At 37.8% G+C, this 22439-nt stretch overlaps 3 protein-coding genes across 3 annotated transcripts; 2 read left to right on the top strand and 1 right to left on the bottom strand.

Moving 5' to 3' along the window:
- The first annotated feature begins 1305 nt into the window (after positions 1–1305).
- LOC144657580 (uncharacterized) lies at positions 1306–9735 on the top strand. Its single transcript, XM_078517932.1, has 9 exons — positions 1306–1459; positions 2955–3038; positions 3883–3952; positions 4306–4398; positions 5599–5629; positions 5749–5803; positions 6600–7270; positions 8383–8429; positions 9108–9735. The coding sequence occupies exons 1-9, from the start codon at positions 1340–1342 to the stop codon at positions 9164–9166; spliced, it is 1230 nt and encodes a 409-aa protein (XP_078374058.1). The 5' UTR covers positions 1306–1339; the 3' UTR covers positions 9167–9735.
- A 1533-nt stretch (positions 9736–11268) lies between these two features.
- On the bottom strand, positions 11269–18017 carry LOC144657552 (cilia- and flagella-associated protein 263-like). The gene is made up of 13 exons (XM_078517908.1): positions 17796–18017; positions 17391–17482; positions 16735–16822; positions 16331–16448; positions 16110–16202; positions 15914–15976; positions 15613–15693; positions 15267–15422; positions 15070–15177; positions 13707–13775; positions 13539–13589; positions 13202–13237; positions 11269–11502 (listed from the first exon to the last, which is right to left on the bottom strand). Exons 1-13 carry the CDS (start codon positions 17897–17899, stop codon positions 11425–11427), a joined length of 1137 nt encoding a protein of 378 aa, XP_078374034.1. The 5' UTR covers positions 17900–18017; the 3' UTR covers positions 11269–11424.
- Positions 17986–22238, top strand: LOC144657560 (small nuclear ribonucleoprotein Sm D1-like). The gene is made up of 4 exons (XM_078517909.1): positions 17986–18105; positions 18213–18289; positions 20143–20334; positions 21638–22238. Exons 1-4 carry the CDS (start codon positions 18092–18094, stop codon positions 21718–21720), a joined length of 366 nt encoding a protein of 121 aa, XP_078374035.1. The 5' UTR covers positions 17986–18091; the 3' UTR covers positions 21721–22238.
- Positions 22239–22439: the final 201 nt, after the last annotated feature.

Genomic DNA, 22439 nt, shown 5'->3' with positions numbered 1-22439 from the left:
TGAAGAGAGGTGAACGGAGTTGAGCGGAGTTGAACAGAGGTGAACGGAGTTGAACAGAGGTGAACGGAGTTGAACAGAGGTGAACGGAGTTGAACAGAGGTGAACGGAGTTGAACAGAGGTGAACGGAGTTGAACAGAGGTGAACGGAGTTGAACAGAGGTGAACGGAGTTGATCAGAGGTGAACGGAGTTGAACAGAGGTGAGCGGAGTTGAACAGAGGTGAACGGAGTTAAACAGAGGTGAACGGAGTTGAACAGAGGTGAACGGAGTTGAACAGAGGTGAACGGAGTTGAACTGGCAGAGGTGAACGGAGTTGAACAGAGGTGAACGGAGTTGAACGGAGTTGAACGGAGTTGAACAGAGGTGAACGGAGTTGAACAGAGGTGAACGGAGTTCAACAGAGGCGAACGGAGTTAAACAGAGGTGAACGGAGTTGAACAGAGGTGAACGGAGTTCAACAGAGATTAAACTGAGTTAAACATAGGTGAACGGAGTTGAACAGAGGTGAACGGAGTTAAACAGAGTTGAACGATGTCGAAAAGAGGTGAACGGAGTTGAACAGAGTTAAACGGAGTTGAACAGAGGTGAACGGAGGTGAACGGAGTTTAAAGATGTTGAAAAGAGGTGAACGGAGTTGAACAGAGGTGAACGGAGTTGAACGGAGTTGAACGGAGTTAAACAGAGTTGAACGATGTTGAAAAGAGGTGAGCGGAGTTGAACAGAGGTGAACTGAGTTATACAGAGGTGAACGGAGTTGAACAGAGGTGAACGGAGTTAAACAGAGGTGAACGGAGTTCAGGGAGTTGATCAGAAGTGAACGAAGTTGAAGAGAGGTGAACGGAGTTGAACAGAGGTGAACGGAGTTGAACAGAGGTGAACGGAGTTAAACAGAGGTGAACGGAGTTGAACAGAGGTGAACGGAGTTAAACAGAGGTGAACGGAGTTCAGGGAGTTGATCAGAAATGAACGAAGTTGAAGAGAGGTGAACGGAGTTGAACAGAGGTGAACGGAGTTGAACAGAGGTGAACGGAGTTGAACAGAGGTGAGCGGAGTTGAACAGAGGTGAACGGAATTGGAAGGTGTGTATTGAATACGTATGTTACATGAAGTGGTTAAAAGGCGACTATGTGGGATAGAATAGGAATGTTACATGAAGTACTTAATAAGGCGACTATATGGCATTCACCCATGAAGTACATACCCAAGATACACATCCTTTACGAAGGCACGGTTACCCAGTTATTTGCAGAGTAGACTGGCGACGAGGTAGCATTTGATGCTGCATTATATGAAGTAGTTTTTGTATTAAAAGTGAAAGTTGCAGCAGAAGGACATCAAAATGAGAAATGTGTTGTTTAGCTCGACAGATTTCGAGCTTTTTGATCCCGACATAACACCCCAGGACTATGAATTCTTTCAAAAGCACAAAGGAGCATTCAAGAGTTTACTGGAAGACCAGGTATTGATAAAATCGTGTAATAATTAATGAATGGTAGTGTGACCTAAACGATGTTCGATCGACCCACGGAAATTAAGCTTAACATCTGTGCTACTTGAACTGTTTTTGTTCTAGGCCACAGTTTTTATACAATTTTAACCGTAAATGCAAGTTAATCTCTGGTTCTGGTTAATAAAATTGTTATCTAATTATAACGATAGATTCTATAGGACTTTTTACTTTTTACAAAACGCTTAGTACTATAAAGACTCGAACAACAAAAACAAAAAATAAATAAAGCTTACAATTCGAACTCTTGGCTATTGGTGCAGATGCATAATAAATTTCTACAGTATTTATAACTTATTACAGTCATAGTTTTCTACCAATACTGTTTTGTAAATGTGTTATTTGTGTGAATTGAATGAACGCACAGATCGTATTAGCAATCTAATTATCACTTGTCAATCAAACACATGCACATTACAGTGATCTTGCAAACCTTGATGCTTATATGCTAGGGAGAATCCTTAAATGCTACTGTAAAGAACAATAAGAAATAAATGCACCAAAGTATACCATTTTAACAAACAATTCATTCACAAGGTAAACAAAACCAACAAGCAGACCGTAAACAGAACAACTTAACAACTAACAATAGATGGATCAAAACTGACCAAATACTATTGACAAACTTTACACAAATCTTTAAGCCAATAACATCTAGCAAAACTGACCAATCAGCTTCAGCGGACCAGACTTTATAACATAATCGACTGACAACAACTTTCTACTTGATGACTCTGAAGATGACTTCCTCTCAGGTTACCAAAACAGCAGTCACTCTCACCCGGACGATCACACTCTATGAACTACTGATACTATCTAAATTGTATTTTTCTATTTATGCACCTTTCAATAACATGAAAATATTAAACCCTCTTGATCAATGGATGTGAATTATTACTGCTGTCAATTATCTCATCCCAGCTATCGAGGAAACAGAAATTCACTTGAATGGGTTCAAAAAATACCTTTGGGTTGGTGATGGTAGATTTTTATTCATTTTGTTTACTTTGTTTTTGTTTGGTTCATTGATTTTCGTCATAGTTATGATTAATGGCAGTAAAAACGTGTAGGTTTTGAACTTCAGAGTTTGTATGCTATTGAAAGGCATGATAAAAACAAGATAATACATCATGAAACTTCTGTTCTTGTGTAAGACTTGAGTTTTCACTTGCTTACTCATACTAAGCTCACTTGTGAGATGTTGAGTTACATGTACATGCAAAAAAGTTATATTCGCATATTCAAGCAACCAACCATGCATCATTATGTATTTTATCTCTTAACTCTAGTAATTACGTTGTTGTGCCACTCACAAGGCATTTGTTTGCTTGCTATCTGTAGCTAGTTTTTTAGGGTATTTGCCTTTTCAGATTGTACTGTTCACAAGACCTTGATACATGTATAAGATAAGAAACATGTTAATTTTTCTTACCTTTTTAAATTTTAGACACAACAACAAAAGCAGAAGTTTGTTTCTGCATTTAGAGAGTTTTCAGTAAGTCATGGGTGCATGAAAGACTTTCCAATCAAGGTACAGTATGTGATATGAGATTATGATAAAGTAAAGCATGTAAACTGGCTAATGGGTGAAAACTGCCAGTACTTATTCTGTATTTCACTCAGTACAGTTCAAATAATGTACAATTACAAATACACTTATCTTAAAGAAATGTTCTCTCAAAGACTGGTTGAACAGGTTTTCAGTAGTACTCTTACCTTATATGCTTTGGCCATGAGAGAATGACAAACATGGTGCAAGGTCAAGATTTCAGGAAGAATACTGCTGGATAATAAATCTTTTGTTAGACGTTTTAGTGTTTGGTACATATGTATTGCTGTACATTTTTATTAGTCATTTTCATTTTGACTTGACCTGCAGGCGTGTTAAGGATAAAATGTTTAAGGGGGGGGGGGGGGGGGGGGGGGGGGCAAGCCCCCCCAAAAAAAGACCATACTACAGGTTGACTTAGAGTACTGTTACTCTTCCTGGGATGCCTGCCCATTAAAGGTTACCTTCCAGCATTTTGTTAGGTTTATTGTCCCAAATGTTTGCCAGTAGCAACTTATACTCCTGGGTCCAGTTGTTCAAAGGGTGGAAAATGCTATCCACCGGAAAAATCACTATCCAGTGGGTAGTGATTTAACCTTTGAACAACTGGGGCCTGAGTGAAGAGAGACAGGTAAAGTATTAAAATTATTTTGGTCATACATGCAATGAGTACACAACACAATAACCATGCCCAGGGTTAATCCCATGCCACTTTAACTAGTGTCTGACACACTTAAGCAATTGGGCCACTGGTGACTGCTGCCCACAATAATTATTATAATTAAAGGTTAATATGTTTGAAACAAGTTTTGTCTTTTCTTTACAGAGTGACCATTTACATCTGCTTGGATTTGTGGATCATGTAGTAGATTATTTGATCGAAAATTTTGTAAATGGTAAGAAATAATTGATAATTATTAATAAGTATCTCTTTTTTATTTTCTTTGGCTGTATTTCGTTTTTTAATACAAGTATAACTGAGAGAAGTCAGTTGGAACATTTGGGGTGGTAATCCCAACAAATTTGTTGGCTTCAAGCAGAAAAAAATGATGTCACAAGCTGTCACACATCTCCCCCCCCCAACCCCCCCCCCCTACCCCTGCACATACATGATTTAACAACATTATTGTTTGATGTATCTTAGTGCTGTGACGATCGTTGATTATAATCAATAATTGATCAAAAACTTTATTTAGCAACATAAAAATTGATTATTAAATTCCTAACACTAAATTTTGTTCTGTTGCAGGCAAGGCAAGCAAAGCTAAGTGTTTAGTCACGGATGCTGTTGTTTTGGCTCAAAACAGAAGTTTAATCCATCATGTGGGTTCTTCCTCTTATGGTATGTACATACTTCTAACCATTCCAGTCAAGTGTTACATGTGAATTCTCCTTTTAGATCATCAAATATACAGCTATTTTTACTAACTTGGTCTGACCAAAGCTTAAAGACAAGACCAATAGAAAGAATCGAAGAAGAGAGCAACTCCACGTGCTGTAAACTAATAGATATAATGACATGAAAAACACAAATTTGTATGTTTTCTTTCTCTGCAGACCTGCAGAAACAAGGTACTTTAAGCTACACTAAATTCAAGAAGATTTTTAAAAACTCAAAGCTACTCGACTGTGAACGAAAGCTGCAGAAAAGGCCTCCTGAGAGGAAAACAAATTCGTGAATTCTTCACGCACCAAAATACAAACTTGTACATCTCCTATAGGCCAATATGCAATGTTCCAGTGAATACCCAGACCTCCTTTCGGACTCGTCTTTCAGCTTTAAGCTTTGAACTGACAACATTAATTGAAATAGCTGTATCTTTTTATAATAGTCGAGGCAATTTGTCATCACTCCACAATATGTTATTTCATTGTGCCCCTTTTTTTTTTTTTTTTAAATTTTTTTTTTTTTTTTTTTTTTTTTAAATTTTTCTTTTTTTTTTTTTTCTCGCCCCGCCTCCCTTTTTTTCACTCCTTTGGGGTTTTTTTTTATCTTTTTGGGAAAAAAGTGGGAAAAAAAAAAAAAAAAAAAAAAAAAAAAAAAAAAAAAAAAAAAAAAACCCAAAATTTTAAAAATTTTTTGAATTATTTCTCCTTTTTTTTTGGAAAAAAAAAAAAAAAACCTATACAAAAATAAAAAAAACTTCAAAGGGAAAAAATCTTAAATTTTAAGCCGGGGGGAAAAAATTTTAAAAAAAAAAAAGAAGGGGCCCCCCCCGGCCTAAAATACCTAGGGAGAACACTGTTGTGGCCAAATATATGAGAGAGAATCACAGATTACCCCAAATGTTTACCACAAACATGGCTGGAAAGTTGACTTGAGCTAGATGCTTATCGCATGCTGGCATTAAATCTTTTTAATGTGGATACCCTCTGTGATATAGCTGGAGGAATCGCTACCAGTATCAACATCACAGGAATTCCACACATAAGAACCAGGCCTCAGAAAAAAAGATGTTGTTAATGCAGTATCATTGTGTGTTCTAATAGTTGTCATTTGCAAATTATGTTTGATGTTGGTGGCAAATTTTTATTTTCTCAGCTAAGGATCCATTTATTCACAAGGACACAAGGTACAGTTAGCCTTAGTACTGCACTTTTTTGATGAATGAACATTTTTATATTTGTGACATATCCATGTACAGGTGTACATGAATCTCTGAGTTGAATTCTTTTTATGCATGTTTTCTAGAGATGTGTTTCGACGACTCTTTGGGGAACCCTCAGAACAAGAGGCTGCATTGAAGGTACAGGTTTTTAAAATTAAAACGTGTTTGTAAATGCTGTGCCATATAAAGTTTGGATTTCTACTACTGGGCAATATGCAACTTGTCATTTCTGATGATCAGTTCCATTAAGTAAATATTGGCTATTTTGTAGTTTAAAGTGTATGGTGAACAATTTATAAAAAGTGTATGTCTTGCTAACTGCACAACAAGGCTACAAATTTACAGCTACACCAGCCCCTGATGGAACATAGCACAGTTAAGCTAATCCAGGATTACCTTGAAATTTCAATTCAGTTTTATAACATTTTTTGTATAATATTTTTATCATCACTTCATTTTTTATTTTGAATACCGGTAATTTTCTTGAAACTGCGAGGCTCCAAGAAATATCCATACCCACCTCAAGGAAGGTCATTATTAAAAATTCTGAGGGGGTGAGGGTCTCAAAACCCACATTTTCGAAAAGGAAAGTACGAACTGAACTAAAATTTCCAGTGGGGTGGGAGGGTTTAAACCAAAAAGCCTTCTGTTGGAGGGGTATCGTATGGATATTTTCTGGACCAAATTTTCAGTTGGATTAGTGTGAATTAATTTTAAAACAGTTATCAACAAGGCTAAGCCTTAATCAGAGCTTATACTTCATGCACCAACGCCAGATGTCTTGATAATTCAGTAAGTGTTCTCACTCACTCAGCAACAGAGCAGCACAACAGATTCAGAACAAATTCCCTTAAATTCAAACATTTCACGTTTTCCCCAATTTCATTGATCAGCTGGAAGTGATATTCACAAGACTGATAATTACCTTTTACAGGCCATGTGTGTGTTTCCTCTGTATGTGAAGTTTGGCGGTGCTATTTGTCGTTACTTGAGGCGTTGGCTAGAAGCAGGAAAACTGGATGAGCTTGGTGTTACCTCAATAACACAGCTGCCGCTATCAGCTCTGCAAAAAGTTACCCCAGTTTCAACAAACTCAGAATCAACCCAAACCGTAAGTACAAAAGAGGACAAGACTACAGTTGTCTCCCAATCTACAACAAAAGCCTCGGCGCCCAGTGAGCCCAGACCAACAACAGGCCCCATGGTTGCTGTAGCTACTGTTGGTAAAAATGGTGGGTTGCCGGGTAGCTCGGATGATGATGATGATGACGATGAGGAGGATAGCTGGGAAACAAAAGTAATAAGAGGAATACAATCTGTGCTTACAGACAGGGCAGGGGCTTCTGCTATTGACTACATGGAAGTTTATAAAAGGGATAAAAACGGGTCTTACAGAAGACTAAGGGACCAATTTCATCTCGACAAGCCACACCCTAATCAAGAGTATGAAGAAAGGTGCAGGAAAAAAGAGGAGGAAGTGATTGAGGGCAGTCGGCTCCATGAAACGATTCTAAAGGACTATGCTGACAGTGCCAAGAAAAAGCATGCTTGTGCAAACTGTAGGCAAGTAGAGAGATATCCAGGAACCTTCAAGAAATGCCAGAGGTAGGAAAACCTTCATTTTATCCCATTGCCTCCATATGAGCTTGAGAGTAAAACATCGCTTTGGATGTCTGGAGTAATAGGTATAGTTTAGGTTTCAGTGTTTTGCAGTGACCCTAACACTAGCATAAATTTAGAAGGGTGCTTGTGAAATATGCACCTCGTACGTCGACACAACAAGCCCAGTTTTTTTTTTTTGATGCTGCCCCTTCTTTGGCAGTCTTCCTCTGCCAATAGACAGGACATCCATCAGTCTTTCGTTCTGTTACATTTTTTGGGCTTTTAGTTGATTTGTTTTCATTTGTTTATTGTGTTCTTATTTCTCTCCTTTCACTTTCTCTGAATAAGTATATTGTATTTATTCATTTTTTGTGTACTTTTTTTAGTTAATAATTTGTAATGCGCTTGATTTTAAGGCGCAATATAATATAAATATTATTATATTATTATATTACTAATAGCACTAATCTATGGCAAAATATAATAAATGGCACGCAATGCATGCAGAAGCGATGACGTTTCACAACCTTGGGGGTCTTTAATAATTTCCGTTTCGGAAATTTTGTCAAAATTAACGTAAAAAAAAGTAGCTAAGAACTTCCGCGTTGATTGATTATTTAACAAAAGGTACGTTATCTTGTAGCGTGACATCCGATATACGATTTACGATATACGATACAAGGTCAAACGCTGATTTAAAATTGCTTACACCGGCCTTTTGTTTTAAAAAGATTAAAGATTTCTGCTTACTAAATCTAATAAAACTCTTCGATTATAATATGTCTCTTTCGTTTATACTTTGTTGCGCCCAGGCCCGCAACCCTAATCTTGACAGTAACCAGCGGATTGCGATAATGCTTTTAATGGTTTTCTTTCGCTTAAAGCGAATTAGAGGCTGCAGCGAGTCAAAGCAGTAAAATAATGAAATGAAAGAAAACCCTGGCACTAAGCTCGTAACGCAACGCTCCTCAGCGTTTTGTAAGTAGGGTTGCGTGACGACTCTTACCGCACGGAAGACAGAAGGTTAACCTACCAATCACTGACTTGACTTGGCTTTTTTTCGGATACTTCTTCTCTTCTCTAACCATGTTTTCATTGTTGTATGTTGTTAACAGGTGCAGAGGGAAAGGCACGAAATTTTACTGCAGTCGTAAATGCCAAGGTGAGTAACTGTGATGTTTTTGTCAAATTCTCGTTAAAGTTCCCAAACAGTTTCCGATTCTTACTAGCCTTACTAGCCTTAATTTTTTATTTTTTTTTTAAATTTTTTTTCTTAATTTCCTTCCTAGCTATCCACAGCTCAACGCGCTTGTGAACAGTTTCGGTGCTCTATTATAGCAATTGTAAACAGAAATGGGCCATTATTTTTAGGTTTCCTGCGACACAAACATGTATTTTGGCTGTTCAAAAATATGTTAAAATCCATGACGAAGCCCCTCTAACAATATGCCGATCGAGCGCAGCAAGGTCTGTACAAAAAAGACCGAGGGGCCATATGTTCCCAATACGGGACCCGAGCAAACTTGGGAAATAACAAATTTATTACACGACCTACAATGTTTATGTCAGGAAAAGTCAGCTATAGAAACTATACCTAGCCCAATACTTATAATATATTAGGCTGCCAATAAAATAATCTGATTAGTTGATTTGGGTTTTGTTCCTCTCAGCTGTCCTAGTCATGTGTGAAAAGCCTATTAGCCTTGAAAGAGTAGAATTGTAACGTTGTACGATGCTCGTGTATTGATTAGCCTGACAAACACCAGTGTAACGTAAACGATAAAACACTGTTATAATCAAAATGTTACAAAGATGGATAACTGTCATTTGTTGATTACAGGTGAAGACTGGGTTTATAGGCACAGAATGGACCATTCCACTGTGGAGTTACCGTCATAAAAGATGCTGCTGAAATCCTGATGGCTCCTGTTACACAACAATTGAATTTCCTTGACTGTCTGCTCTTACAGAGAGAAAGAAAGAATAATAACAAAGTACAATGTTATTGCTACATCCAGACAAGTTCGTTATTCACAGAAAGTCACACGGTTGTCAATGTATACATTTGTAAATGTTTAATGTAGCTGTAAGATCAGTAATATCTGAAGTAAAACTTCTTAAAGGCAGTGCATGTCTGAATACTGACTGTTAATTTGACGGAACAAGTCCGTTGAAATCGGTTCTGGTAGAAGTAGGTTGGACAGAACAGACTTTTAGTGCTTTTTGTAATTAAAGTTGTATATATCCTAAATTCAGTCTGCTGTTTGGCTATAACTTAACCTGCTTGCCACCAGCTTTAGTTTACCTACAAACGAACTTGATGCTGTGTTTGTCTTCACTTGCCTTCATAATACCTCGCATTATCTTGTTTTACTATCAGTTACAGTCTTCATCTGTATACACGTGAGTGAAAATTTATTGCTGGTTGTCCGTAATAAAATATTAATAATCTATTTGCAACATTTGAAGTGAGGTTTGTATTTATTTTTCGAGCTGAAATGGCTAGTGGAAAATGCAAAGCATGCTGCCTGAAATGAACTTTTAATCTGTGGCTAGCTGGTTGCCAGCAACTCTACAGATGATGCCTTTTCTCCGAAACTTTTCTATTTCTGAGAGAGCGAAACTTATATACCAGGTAGCATGTCTCCGGAAATCACATTTACGATGAGACATGAGGGGAGCTAAGGAGGTTCTTGGTCTGTGTCTAGCGAAAACAGTAGACACTGGGCCACTTGTGATTTTGCTAGGAAAATTCTTGAAATGAGGCATTTGCGCAGTTAAGTGAACACATTCTGTAAGGTATATCATTAGTCACTAACGTAGCAATAGCGAAGCGCGCGAGTGACGTCACGACCCAGACAAGACTCGGACAAACAAACTTCCTAAAACACTCATAAAACGAAAAATTCGCCTAGACTCCTTCTATTTCTCTCAGAACACATGTTTTCTGGGCATCGTGAGGGTTACATTCAGTTGCATTCTATTTTTAGACCTCGCGTTGCATGAACGGTCACTGGCCAAATAGAGTGCGATTTTGCTGTTCAGGGTGTAGACTAGAACTTATCACCTACTGTGATTGTTTATGTAAAATAATAAAACAGTCTTAACCCTTACATGCGTCAAGAGCCGTCATTCATTCGCGGCTTGACTTGTTAAAATGAATTTAGTTTAGTTGGCAATGAGAACTGAATACCAGGTAGCTGCTACGCATGCAGCCTATTTAAGGGTCGATATTCGTTTTAGTGTGACAGTAGACTTTCTCAAAGCCCGTTTTTCTCTCGCTTCTCATGACTTCGTCGCTCAAAAGAGTCGACTTGTGACAAGTCTAGTGTGACAGTTATTCATGGTCAAAACACTGACAAATTCAGATAGAACTCATTTCCACATGAAAGGTTGTGCACTAGGGCTCGTTTTGAAAGGGAGGTAAAAGGCATCTAGGAAATGGGCCATTTTACACCGAAATTTAACAACTTCTTGGATCCCTTGCGTTGTGCTGCGCGTGAGCCTTACATCCTTCTTACTGCTGTCGCAACTCATGTATTTTAACTTTTCAGTATCGAAACAGGAAATCTCCTTGTTGATTGACATGCATATCTCTTAGCGTTAATTCTGAGAATGGAATTCAGTAGTACATCTAGGCAGTATCTGCAAGTTTCATAAAGTACCAAGTAGGGGAGGTCAGACCACGCTTTTTTTCTCTCGATGCCCCACAAGGGAGCCTGTAAGCGGGCTACTTTTCACGCGAAATATCGCTGGTTACGTACAAGGTGTGTAAAGGAATTTTTGAAAATGATTTAGCCTGTTCCAGGCGTTCGGTCAGTGGGAAACAGAAGAAAGTTACCTGCTCCCTCCTCACCTCAGCCCCCTCTCTATTTTTTGCTCGCCGCTTCCTTTTCGCGCTGTTCCCAGCTAACCGAACGCCTGGAACAGGCTCAAAATGATTTTGTAAAGGTCAGGGTGAGTAGAAATACAAATCTTGCACAAAGAACTACACAATCAAGCTGAGGATAGTTCTGTTTATTTACAACTAATAAAACTAATATACAAATTCATTTTGTAGAACGGCTGCAGACAAGCCCTTCCTATTTACAATGTGACATTGTTCACAACAAACTGACGGCGGTCAGTCTTGATCAGACACGTGTTGTGTGACACGCCTAGACTTTCCAAGGGGCTTGTTCTTGATGAGCCATCTGTAGCTTGCGCCAAGTCTTGCGATTTGTTTTCAAAGCCATCTATATATAAAACAAAAACAAAACAATGATAAGACAAATGAAAGAAGCCTAAAGTGCTGGGTCATGCCACGCAGTAACATCCTTTGGTTTGTCACGCAATGCTTCTCTCCATTACTGTACATGGACAGGAGTGTGCTTGCCTTACAATAATTCTGGGAAACAAAAGAATCCTGGGAAAAATTATGTTTATTTACAGTGGAACCCCGATATAACGATATGCCAAGGGAGCAGTAAAATAATATCGTTATATCAAAGAAACGTTATATCGAAACTCCCGATATAACGATATGGCCGTAAAATAAATGAAAATATCGTTATATCGGGGTAAACCTAACAAGCACTTTTTAGGCGGTGACGCAACGCCTATATGCTGTGGCCCGTGGACGGGCAATGTTACGATTACTCCAACCGAGTAGCACTGGGAACTAGGCACTTTGTTGTTTACTCAGTTTTGGTACGCCATCTTTGATTGTCATGAGTACTGAATCAACTTTAAGAGCATCCATCGGCAAAACGCGCTTGATTTCTAACATACAGTTAAACAGAGTTTTGGGTTCAAGGGAGAATGATGTACTGGATAATTGTGAGCTCGCTTAAAGAACTTTTCTACCGTTATACGTGTATTCGAAGTCGGCATACGTGATGACAGACTAACTTGACTGATGTTGAATTTGACGAGTGAAGGCCGGTTAGTGTCATAACTTTTGAAACCTTTCCAAAAGGGAGACCGATGGCAGCAGTATCTTGATTAGATTGCAAAGGTGAGCTATCTGAAATCTTTGTTTGCTTTGACGTGCATTGTTGTCGATAATATTTAAGTTTAAGTTAATTTTCTTTTCTTTTCCCTTCGCGACTCGCCATCTTCATTTTACTGCTTTTGATAATATTTATTCGGGTATTTATCTCAAGCCATTAAAAACAAAACAGTGACGGTATCCGTATTCCTATTTGTACGAGAAGCCAGAATTAAGAATTAAGAAATTAAGAAAGAACTGCTACCCTATTTCTAGTAAGCGGTGTTGACTTCATTACATTTCAGACCATTTCAATACGGTAGTGTCACTCAATCTTCAGTATCGACTAGGTGTGGAAATCAATCCTGGGCCTTTCTGTTGCTAAACGACGAAGTTCATAATGATTTAATGTATTTGTCTTATCATACTGTAAGTTTGTAATGTATTGGAGGTTCGTTTTGTAGTCAAGGCAAATAAAAATTAAAATGAATAAGAAAAATGCAATTTCTGGGATCATTGTAAAGCGTCATCGCCTGTGCATGCATGTATGCGTGCCGGTTATTATTAGAGGAGGATAAAGAGAATAATTTTGATAAGAAGGCTTAGAACACAGTCTCATTTTCGTATATCATCGTACAAAGCTCATGAAAGCTGTTTTTAGAAACGTTAGAGATGACTCGATTACCGTTATGTTATTGCCTTAAATTCAATGTTTTGCAAATAAAATGTGACTGTCTACTGATAACATTGTTATATCGGGAGTCGGATTTTACGTTCGGTCCGCTAAATTCTCATCGTTATATCGGGAATATCGTTATATCGAAGATCGTTATATCGGGGTTCCGTCCCATACATTTTACTGTAACTTTTGCTGGGACATAGAATGTTCATCGTTATATCGAGAATATCGTTATATCGAGGATCGTTATATCAGGGTTCTACTGTATAGAACTATTAATACTCACATGTGCTATTTCAACTTTCCTCTCCCACATGCGAACCTAGAAAATCAGACAAAAATATAAATTTGTCAAAATAAATGTAAAAAATCCTCGGTACATTCAGATGAATGAATTGACAGAAATATTTTGCCCAGCTGACTGCCTATCATTCTTGGCTATTTCCATCAAATGTTAAGAGAAATGGTGTTTTGTTTTGAGCATAGTCTGATATTATTCAAACTTAACCTGACTTGCAACTAAAACATTATAGTTCCTAACTATATTATTAAAGAGAAGGCACAGTTACCATGTAGCTCAGTACCTGTACAAAGTAACTGTTTATTCAAAGTGATAAACTTACCGTTTTGTTGAGTTCATAGAGGTCTGCTCGTTCAGTGACGTAATCCAAAACCTTTAAGGCAAAAAAGGTTATTTATCAAGTAAATGAAAATATCTTTGATTACTAATTAACTTTTTGTTATGTACACTGTCTTGATCAGTTTCATAAAGTAAAAAAGTAAATACTCACATCTGGTACTTTGTAGTCTGCAAGTTGTTGTTTCAATCTTGAATTTAGTGTTTCTGCTTTTGTCCGTTCCTTCAAAATAAAAGATTAATAGTTTTGTAACTCTGACCAAATCACCTAAGGGGAGGGGGAGTTAGTGTAGTTCCCATGGGGGAAAATAGGAGACTGCTGTCATTCTTAACTCTGGTAAGGGTGAGCCAATCAAAGGTTACATGCAGCCAAAAGTGCTGTTTAGGAACTGCTATGACACACTCAATGTTTGCATGGCGACCCACAGAAATCAAGAACTTTACTGGGGGCGGGGGCCCATTGAAATTTCGAATTAAACTCCTAAAGGAGGCCAATCTGGGCATGGACCACACTTTTTTGACCCCTAAAAATAGTCTTATATTTCAGACTACATTTCTTAGCATGCAACCCTTAAAGGGACCTTGACAGCTAAAAATTGGCATTGCCCAGAACACCCTAAGTGAGACCAAAATCCAAAATTGAATAATTAACTTTTATAATATAATTAATTTAATAATTAACTTATTTACACCCCTGAGCAAGATGACAAGCATCCCTGTATCTTTTATATAGGAGTCCCCACCCCCAACCCCACCCAAGGCTGCTTCCCTTAATTTAAGATTTTTAACAGAAAAATTCCTACTACATGTACATATACACCTTAAAAAAAATAAGGCCTAAATTTTTCATGGCTGTTATTCATACATGTAAACAATATCCATCTGATATCTTGCTGACTCTGAACCACCCTTGTACATTTGTGGTTTAATCGTATCTATAACAAAATTCTCGATTTTGATTGGTTCTGCGCGCGCCTATTTGTTGCGTAATCGGCGCGCGATCACGTGGGTGTCCAATTACAGGTATCCAATTTGAGCAACTTCAAATTGGATACCTGTAATTGGACACCTACGCCATCCGCGCGTCAATCATGCGCATTTGAATGGGTTTTTTCTTGCTGTTTTCTAACTTTTTGTGCAACCAACTGAATTTGCCTTTGACTTTTTCTCACAGAAAAGGTTCCTAAAGAATTCCTAACCTCGAATTTTGTTATTGACACGATTAATTAGTAATTGGACCTCGTGTCGTACAATTCAGAGAGTAATCGTGCTCGTAATTTCAAAGCGGCCTCGCGCTGCGCGCTCTGCCGATTTTGAAATTACTCGCCCGATTACTCCCTGAATTGTACTCCACTCAGTCCAATTACTATTACTAATTATTACTTCTCTGGTGTTTTTATTGCAAGCTGTTGTTAAAAGTCACAACAAAGCAGCATAATTTATCGACATACAGTGTACAGCCCTTTAAAACAAGCTTTATTTCTCCTTGATGAATGAGATGAACAAAGCAAACTAACCTTCTCAACCATCTGTGTTTCTGCGTCGATTTTATATAGCAGCTCATTTCTTTGTGTAATCTCCATTTTTAACCTTGAAGACTCCATCGTCAGTGTGTGTAATTTTTTCTGTCAAAAAAAATATTGTGTTATAATTGTAAACAATTGTCAGCTCAAGAGATCTTGTAAACAAGTTTTCACATTCTTACTCTATTTACCTTGTAGGTGTTGAGAATCTGTTGTACATTTCCATCCATAAGTTTGAGTCTCAGAAGATCTTGATTTTTTTCATCAATCTTTTCAAGGTACTGTTGATTTTCAATTTTTAGCTGATTGAAATCAACTTCATGAAGTACTTCTCCCATTTCTTCTTTCTAGAAAAAGAAATATTAAACAATGTTATAATTTATTTATTCTAAGTCATCAAAATTTATAAAAAATTAAAAGAAAAGCTTTCATTAGAACAGCTGAGGTATTCAAATACAATTTTGTTTGAAGGTTCCCTTAAAAAAATAGACAAATAAATTGTGTCTGAAGAAGTAAACACATTTAATGATCACAAACCTGTTTAAGTTGCATGTGAAGCTTTCTCTTTTGAACTTTCAGTGTAGAATTTTTTAGTCTTAGCTTCTCAATGGTCGTGTCCTGCATAATACAAAATATAGAAAAAAATAACTATAGTTGTTGTATTTTAAATTTATCTTTGGTTTAAATTTTTTTCAAACCAGTTTCATTTTTATTTCCCTTTGTTTCAGATTACGATAATGATAATAATAAAGACATGTAGCTGTGTATTTTCATGGTAAATTATTCACCATTCCATGTACATCCCTACATCTACATGTATACAAAGAAAAATACTTACTCTTGCTCTGAGTTTGTCTTCAATATATCTTGTAACTCTTTCTGCAATAACTTTATTGGTTCTCTGTAATAACAGTATGAAGTACCGATATAAACTGTTAGTCAATGAGAACATTGAAATATTCGCTCTGAACTTGTAATAGCCTTACTCTCACTCTGTTTCTCTTCGAAGAAAAAAAGGTGGACATTTAAATTACCTGGTTGACAGCTCCTTTGACGATATCTCTCTCAAATTCATAGGACGCTTTCTTGACTTCAGCACTTCTGATGTCTGCCTCTTCCATAACAGCCTTAAAAACAAATACACAAGGCAATATTAAGATGTCGCTATTTCGCAAAATTTTTGTGAAAATTGTCTTGCAAATAAATTAGAAACATTTTTTTAAAATCCAACAAACTTATGAGTAATTTGACCTACCCGAAAGTTATCAAGGATCTTTTCGGATTCGTCCTTGAGTTTCTCAATTTCATCTCTTAACTCTTCCAGCTCCCGCTGAGCAATGTCACATTTTTGCTCTGCTGTTAGTTTCAAATGCCTAAATGAAAATTCAATATAGATAAAAGGTAAATACATGCGAATTTATTTTTCCCAGTAAATCAGTAAGTCAGTCAGTCAGTCAGTCAGTCAATCAGGCGGGGAAAAAAAGAAAAAAAAAGGGGGCTAGAAACCCACTTCCGTGGGGTGGTGGGTATTGAACCTTTGGGAATAACAATGTTTATGGACATTAAGAAGAAAATTGGTGAAGAGCAGTGTTTTAACTAGTCTAATACTTGTAGGGTCGTCTTGATGGTTGGTATTTAATAACAGACTCAGCAGTGTACCTGTCTAATGATGGTCCTCGTGATCTTGACCTCTTTCTCAGTCCTCTGTGGCCTGGCTCGATTGTAGGTTGGGCTGGACCTTGGGTAGCTTAATAAATAAAAGACAGACTTTTATATCACTCTGCATTGTTTTTTCATTGGACATAACCTAATGCATTTTAGTGTACTGTGTGGTTCCAGGAAATACCCATACCCATCCCAAGAAGAAAGGTCATAAGCAATTCCAAGGGGGAGGGAAGGTTTGAAAGGCAAAGTAATTTAAGGAAAGTACATGTACGTAAACCGATTATTATAAAAAAGGAAAGTATAAAATTTAACTTGAATTTCTAGAGAGGTAGGGGAAGGGGAGGAGAAGGGGGGATGTCAAAAAACCCTTTGTGGAAGGGGCATGGATATTTTGACAATTTACTAGAATCACGCATATTTCACAAATGTTTAATCAGACATTTTATTTAAAATTATGTTGATGAAAATGTTCAGCTCTTTGGCCAGGACTCAACTTTTAGAAACTTATACTTATAGAAAATAAGTATTATAATTATAGAAAAATATAAAAAAAAGTCAACATGATGTGTTTCATGTACAGCATACAGTATTATTACATGTAATTTTAGACAGGCTTTTAATAAGGGGAGCAAATTCTTAAAAATACTCACCAGCTTGCTGTAATCCTATGTCCTTTGGATCAACCCTTTTAAGATATTTTTCAAACATTGTGGTCTCGTTTTTAAGTACATCATTGGCATGTCTATGAAATGCAAAACAAGAATAACAAATTACACACGCACTCACAGGTCGAGCCAAGGAAAACTTTATTTAATTTGAAGAATACTGGCCGTAACTACAACTTATAAAACGAGTTCAGTGTATTTTAACTTGAAACAAGCATGAAGGCCACATAAAGCAAACAGCAATACATTCATAGCGGGTTTATATACTTTGTACCCGAAAGCACAAGCAATTTTGCTATTTGTGTCTGTTTGTTTCCAAGCAAATTTTCCTGCCAGATTATGCTGCTTTTGCCCTCAGAAACATCCCTGTCATGCTTCTCGCATACTTACAACGTCTCCTGGACAAGATTGTAAAGTTCCTCGTCTGTAAGTTCAGCCAGAGGCTCTTCATCGTGGTCTAAAGAACTACTCACATCCACATCCGACATCGCCATCTTGATTTACTCTTTCTTTGCTGTAGCGAAGGTTTCCATGGCAAACATACTGAACACGCAAACGAGGCTACCGCTGCACGTGTTCATGGGAACGAGGCAGGACGTTCGGAATCGTTTGGCGGCCATCTTTGAGTTTCTCAAAGTTTTGGTAATTTACAATCCGGTTGCATCTGAGATCTTCAGCTTGCAACCATGAAACTTGTTAGGTGAGCGAAACTGAGATTTAATGATGCATCTTTTTCAGGTTGTATGATGTCGCTTAGTTTGCCGATTTAATGTTTATTTCCATTTGTTGTCTCGCCCTTGTTGACAGGTTTTTGATGAAGCTGAGCCATGAAACAGTGACAATCGAACTGAAAAATGGAACAGTTGTCCATGGAACTATCACGGGTAAGCTTGACTAGAGCCGTACACAGTAGTGGACTCCCGAGTGGACTGTTCGTCTTTATAGTTTATGTGCTGAAGGAGTTCATTCAGCCAAAAATTGAGAGCTGTATGTTTTGGTTTGATAGCAGCTTGAAACAACTCTGTTTTATGACAACTTTCAGTCTGGACAATCCGCAAAGAACTTTACTCCGTTCCGATTTTCTTATATTTACCTGGTCTGAGATCAAACTCGAAAATCATGTAAACAGGATATACCAAACTATCAACCATGTTCTTTTATAAGCAATGTTTATTGTCCACAAATTCCGTTCCAAATCACGCTAGAACGACAGCTAAGGTCCCAAGCTTCTGCATTTGATTAATCTCGTACCCAGATGTCTACTTACCACGGTAGTACACATCTGGTCAAGTGCGTTGAATTCGCCAATCTGATTGGTTGATGAACAACTTCAGCATTTGCGCGCGGATGATGCAAACTTTGTTTCGCATGTGCGCACCGTGCGTTAGCTAGTAGGGAAATATTTAGTTTTAAAGGCTTTTCTACAAACGCGTCGTGTTTTGAACGTTACTAATGCGAATAATCTATAGATACAGTTTGTAGTTCAAGCTTGTTTGAACAAAATGTTTTAAAATGACGATATTCGTGGGTAAAAAGATGGGCGAAAAACTTTGCAAATCTGACACGTACTTGACGCGTACAGCTAGCTTGTACGCGTCAAACACAGCGCGCGCTTTTCCCCACCGTTGAAGGCTGGTTTGAGTGTTTTAATTTATCAGCAAAAACACGACTGGCGCCTTTTTTTTCTTCCTCAACTCTATTTCAAGATTGTGTTACTTGTCTTTCCTTATATGGGAAAGATTTTCATTAGCTATTTACAGCGGCCAAGTGAGCTTTTCATCTACTAAATTGCCGAGCATGCGTAGTCGCGTCGTGTGTCACATTTCTGACACATTTGACGCGAGCAAAATCTGACTTTACCAGATGTTCTCTCCGAGGGTTGAGAAGATTTGGGTACGAGATTAGCATTTGATATATACACCCTCATGCTTTCCAAAAAATCCCAATAAAAGATGAGCTTCCTGATGTATTCATTCTATAACATTTATGATTTCTCAACTGCATAATTGCCAACACTTAATTGCACCTTTGAGAACAGCTGTAATCATTATGTCTCATTCTGTAAAGCCTTTGAACTCGTTGAAATGAATTGGACACTGGTACAAGGTATCCTGCAAGAGATCTGAATGTTTGGTGACTTGTTGCTTTGTGCAACAAGCATAACATGCCTGACAGTCAGACTGCCATAAAACTGGCGACATGGGTTAAGATCTTTACATGCAATGCGTTAATGCAGGTCCTTTGCAAACATCACCTTCAGTGAGTGCGTAGCTGAGTTTCCAATGCCTGGCAAGGTTTAGATCTTTGTTTGGGTCATGACCTCAGCAATATTAATGATTTCCTTCATACAAGCTTCAGAAGTGTTGTTATTTTCTCTGAAGTCCCTGTGTAAGGAAACAGATATTTTCACATTCTAGGAATGCATACTATATGTTATGAAAGTTATACAGTACCACTCAAATCTAAGTTACCACCGTCTCGCAAGAAACGAGACGCGTCTCGTTTCTCTCGAGAAGTTTCTCGTTTCTCGTGAGTGCACTGCAAGTACCAACGTTTCGCCTTCTGTTGCGTTTATTTAATTGTAAAGTGAGAATTCACCGACATCCCCTTTTGTGTGAATAAAGCAGGACGAAATTTCACACGTGAATCGGTGACGGCACGCTCGTCTTTACATGTTTACAGTGTTTTGTTTTTTTGTGCTAAATTGTAGTATTTTTTGGTTTTAATTCAACAACAGGTGTTGACATGAGTATGAATACACACTTGAAAGCGGTAAAAATGACCATCAAGAACAAGGAACCAGTTCAGTTAGAGTCACTGAGCATCAGAGGCAACAACATCCGCTACTTCATTCTCCCAGAAAGTTTGCCTCTGGATACTCTTCTGGTTGACGATGCTCCCAAAGCAAAGGCCAAAAAGAAAGAAGCAGGTAAAATAAATTATTAATTATTTTATTGATTGTGTAAAATTGTAATGGAAGTATGTTCAAGTGGTGATAACATTAGAAATCTGGTCATTTGTATATGTAAATTCACCGCATGTACTCTAATCACTACATAGTGGTGAGAGTTAAAATCTTGTGCAGTGCTTTTAATAATCACCGGCAGCTGTCAAAAAGGGTTGGCTACTTTGCTTAACTTTGCTCCGAAAAGTTGGCTACCCCCCCCCCCCCCCCCCCCGCTAAATTGAAGTAATGAAAGAAAGATTCTTTCAAACAGTTGGTTAGTGTACTCAAACCAGCTGCCGACTTCAAATTTTATTAAAACCCTGCTTGTGGTTTGAAATCAGCTCTTCTGCCACAGTACAGCTGGGGTTCCTAACATACGTGTAGTTATCACAGTTTAATTTGTGATATTTTTTGCTTACTGTTGAGTGTGCCTTACAGCAAGGCGCCCAAATGTGTGACCACTTTTAATTTATTCACATTCTTTCGTGCAGATTTAATCCAATCAGAAGTCAGATGCAAGCTATCCACGGCTTTTGATTGGATTAAATCTGCACGAAAGAATGTGAATAAATTAAAAGTGGTCACACATTTGGGCGCCTTGCTGTAAAAATCCTTGAGACACTTAACAGGATTTTGCCCAGTGACAAATCCTTTCAAGCTGAGAAGTCATTGTTCAATTTTTCAAAGCCCCCTCCCTAAAAGCAATGTTGAAATATTGCTGCACAGATGGATTGATAGAAATAATCAATGCATTGGGGGTGGGGAGGGGAGTTTAGACATAAATGTACACATGTATATATGCCCATTAATTGTTGAAACAGTGAAGTGTACAAGACTTTTGTCTAGGATTGTAGGTAACATTTTCTTTTTACTTCAAGTGTAAATTGGTGTACTCAATGATAAGAATGTTCTATGCAGGGTTTGTACGCATCTTGAAAACCCTTGAATTTCAGGAGTTCGATTTCAAGACCTTGAAATTACTTGAAGTTGCTTTTGGGTCCTTGAAAGTCCTTAATTTGTTAATTAAATGTCAAAAGGCTTCAAGACAATGAGGAGACCGCCCAAAAAAGCGATTTTTTTTAGTTCTTCAGCAAGCACATCAACGGCACAACAGACTGGAAATCGTTGATTTAGGGTAAATTTCATGAAAAAGTCCTTGAAATTTTCAAGAAGGGTCCTGGAAAGTCCTTGAATTTTTGGCCTGAAAAAAATGTACGAACCCTGTCTACGGCAGTAAAGATTACATTACAAGGTTAATATGAATGCCATATTTTATTTCAAACAGCTGCCAGAGGAAGAGGCCGTCCTGCTGCTGGTGGAAGAGGAAGAGGGCGTGGCAGAGGTGGCAGAGGAAGGGGAAGAAGATGATCACACTACTGGATCACAAAACATCAAATGTCGACATGTTGAATGGAGGGAACCTTTTATTATAGTGGCTTTCAAAATCACGCAAACTGAGAATGCAACACCCTGTCAGGTTGTCTCGAGTTGTCGTCACATGTACATGTATGTCTGCGTAAATTGCATTCAGGGTAATCTTCTGGCAATATTTTATTCATTGTGGTTTAAAAGTGAACTGCCTTTAAGTTTTCTCATTACACATCATTTAGAAAGTCACTGTAATGAAGGTAGTAGTCTGCAGAGTGCAGAATGAGTGGACGACATAGTTTCAGCTCGGAAGAGAACGATGAAGTGGTTGTGAGGATTTTACCTGACCTTCAGGAAAACAGGACACAGTCTTGACATGTTGGTCGAGGAGAAAGAACAATTTATTCTAAGCTGTCTTCTGCATGCCAACTGTATCTTTCTTTTCAGACATCGTTTGAAAATGTAAATAAAACTTTTGTACTGATTATTAAATATACAACTGTAGTATACCAGTATAACATTCTGCTTCTTTTCTTTGTGGTGAGACAGTGTACTTTGCCTTTTCTGTGGCAAATGAACATGCTTTGTAAATACATAGGGGGAGTTCTAAATAGAAAGCAACTAGAAATTTCAACCATCCATGTTGACGAGTGGTGCTGGGGATCTTTGATACTTTTATTATACTTTTTTGGTTTAGAAAATAACTCTTGGAAGGGGCT

This window comes from Oculina patagonica, chromosome 1, assembly GCF_052425735.1.
Source record: "Oculina patagonica isolate OP01 chromosome 1, crgOcupat, whole genome shotgun sequence".
Lineage (NCBI taxonomy): Eukaryota > Metazoa > Cnidaria > Anthozoa > Scleractinia > Oculinidae > Oculina > Oculina patagonica.
The sequence above is the reverse complement of the archived record's forward strand: the minus strand, read 5'-3'. Positions and strand labels throughout refer to the sequence as shown.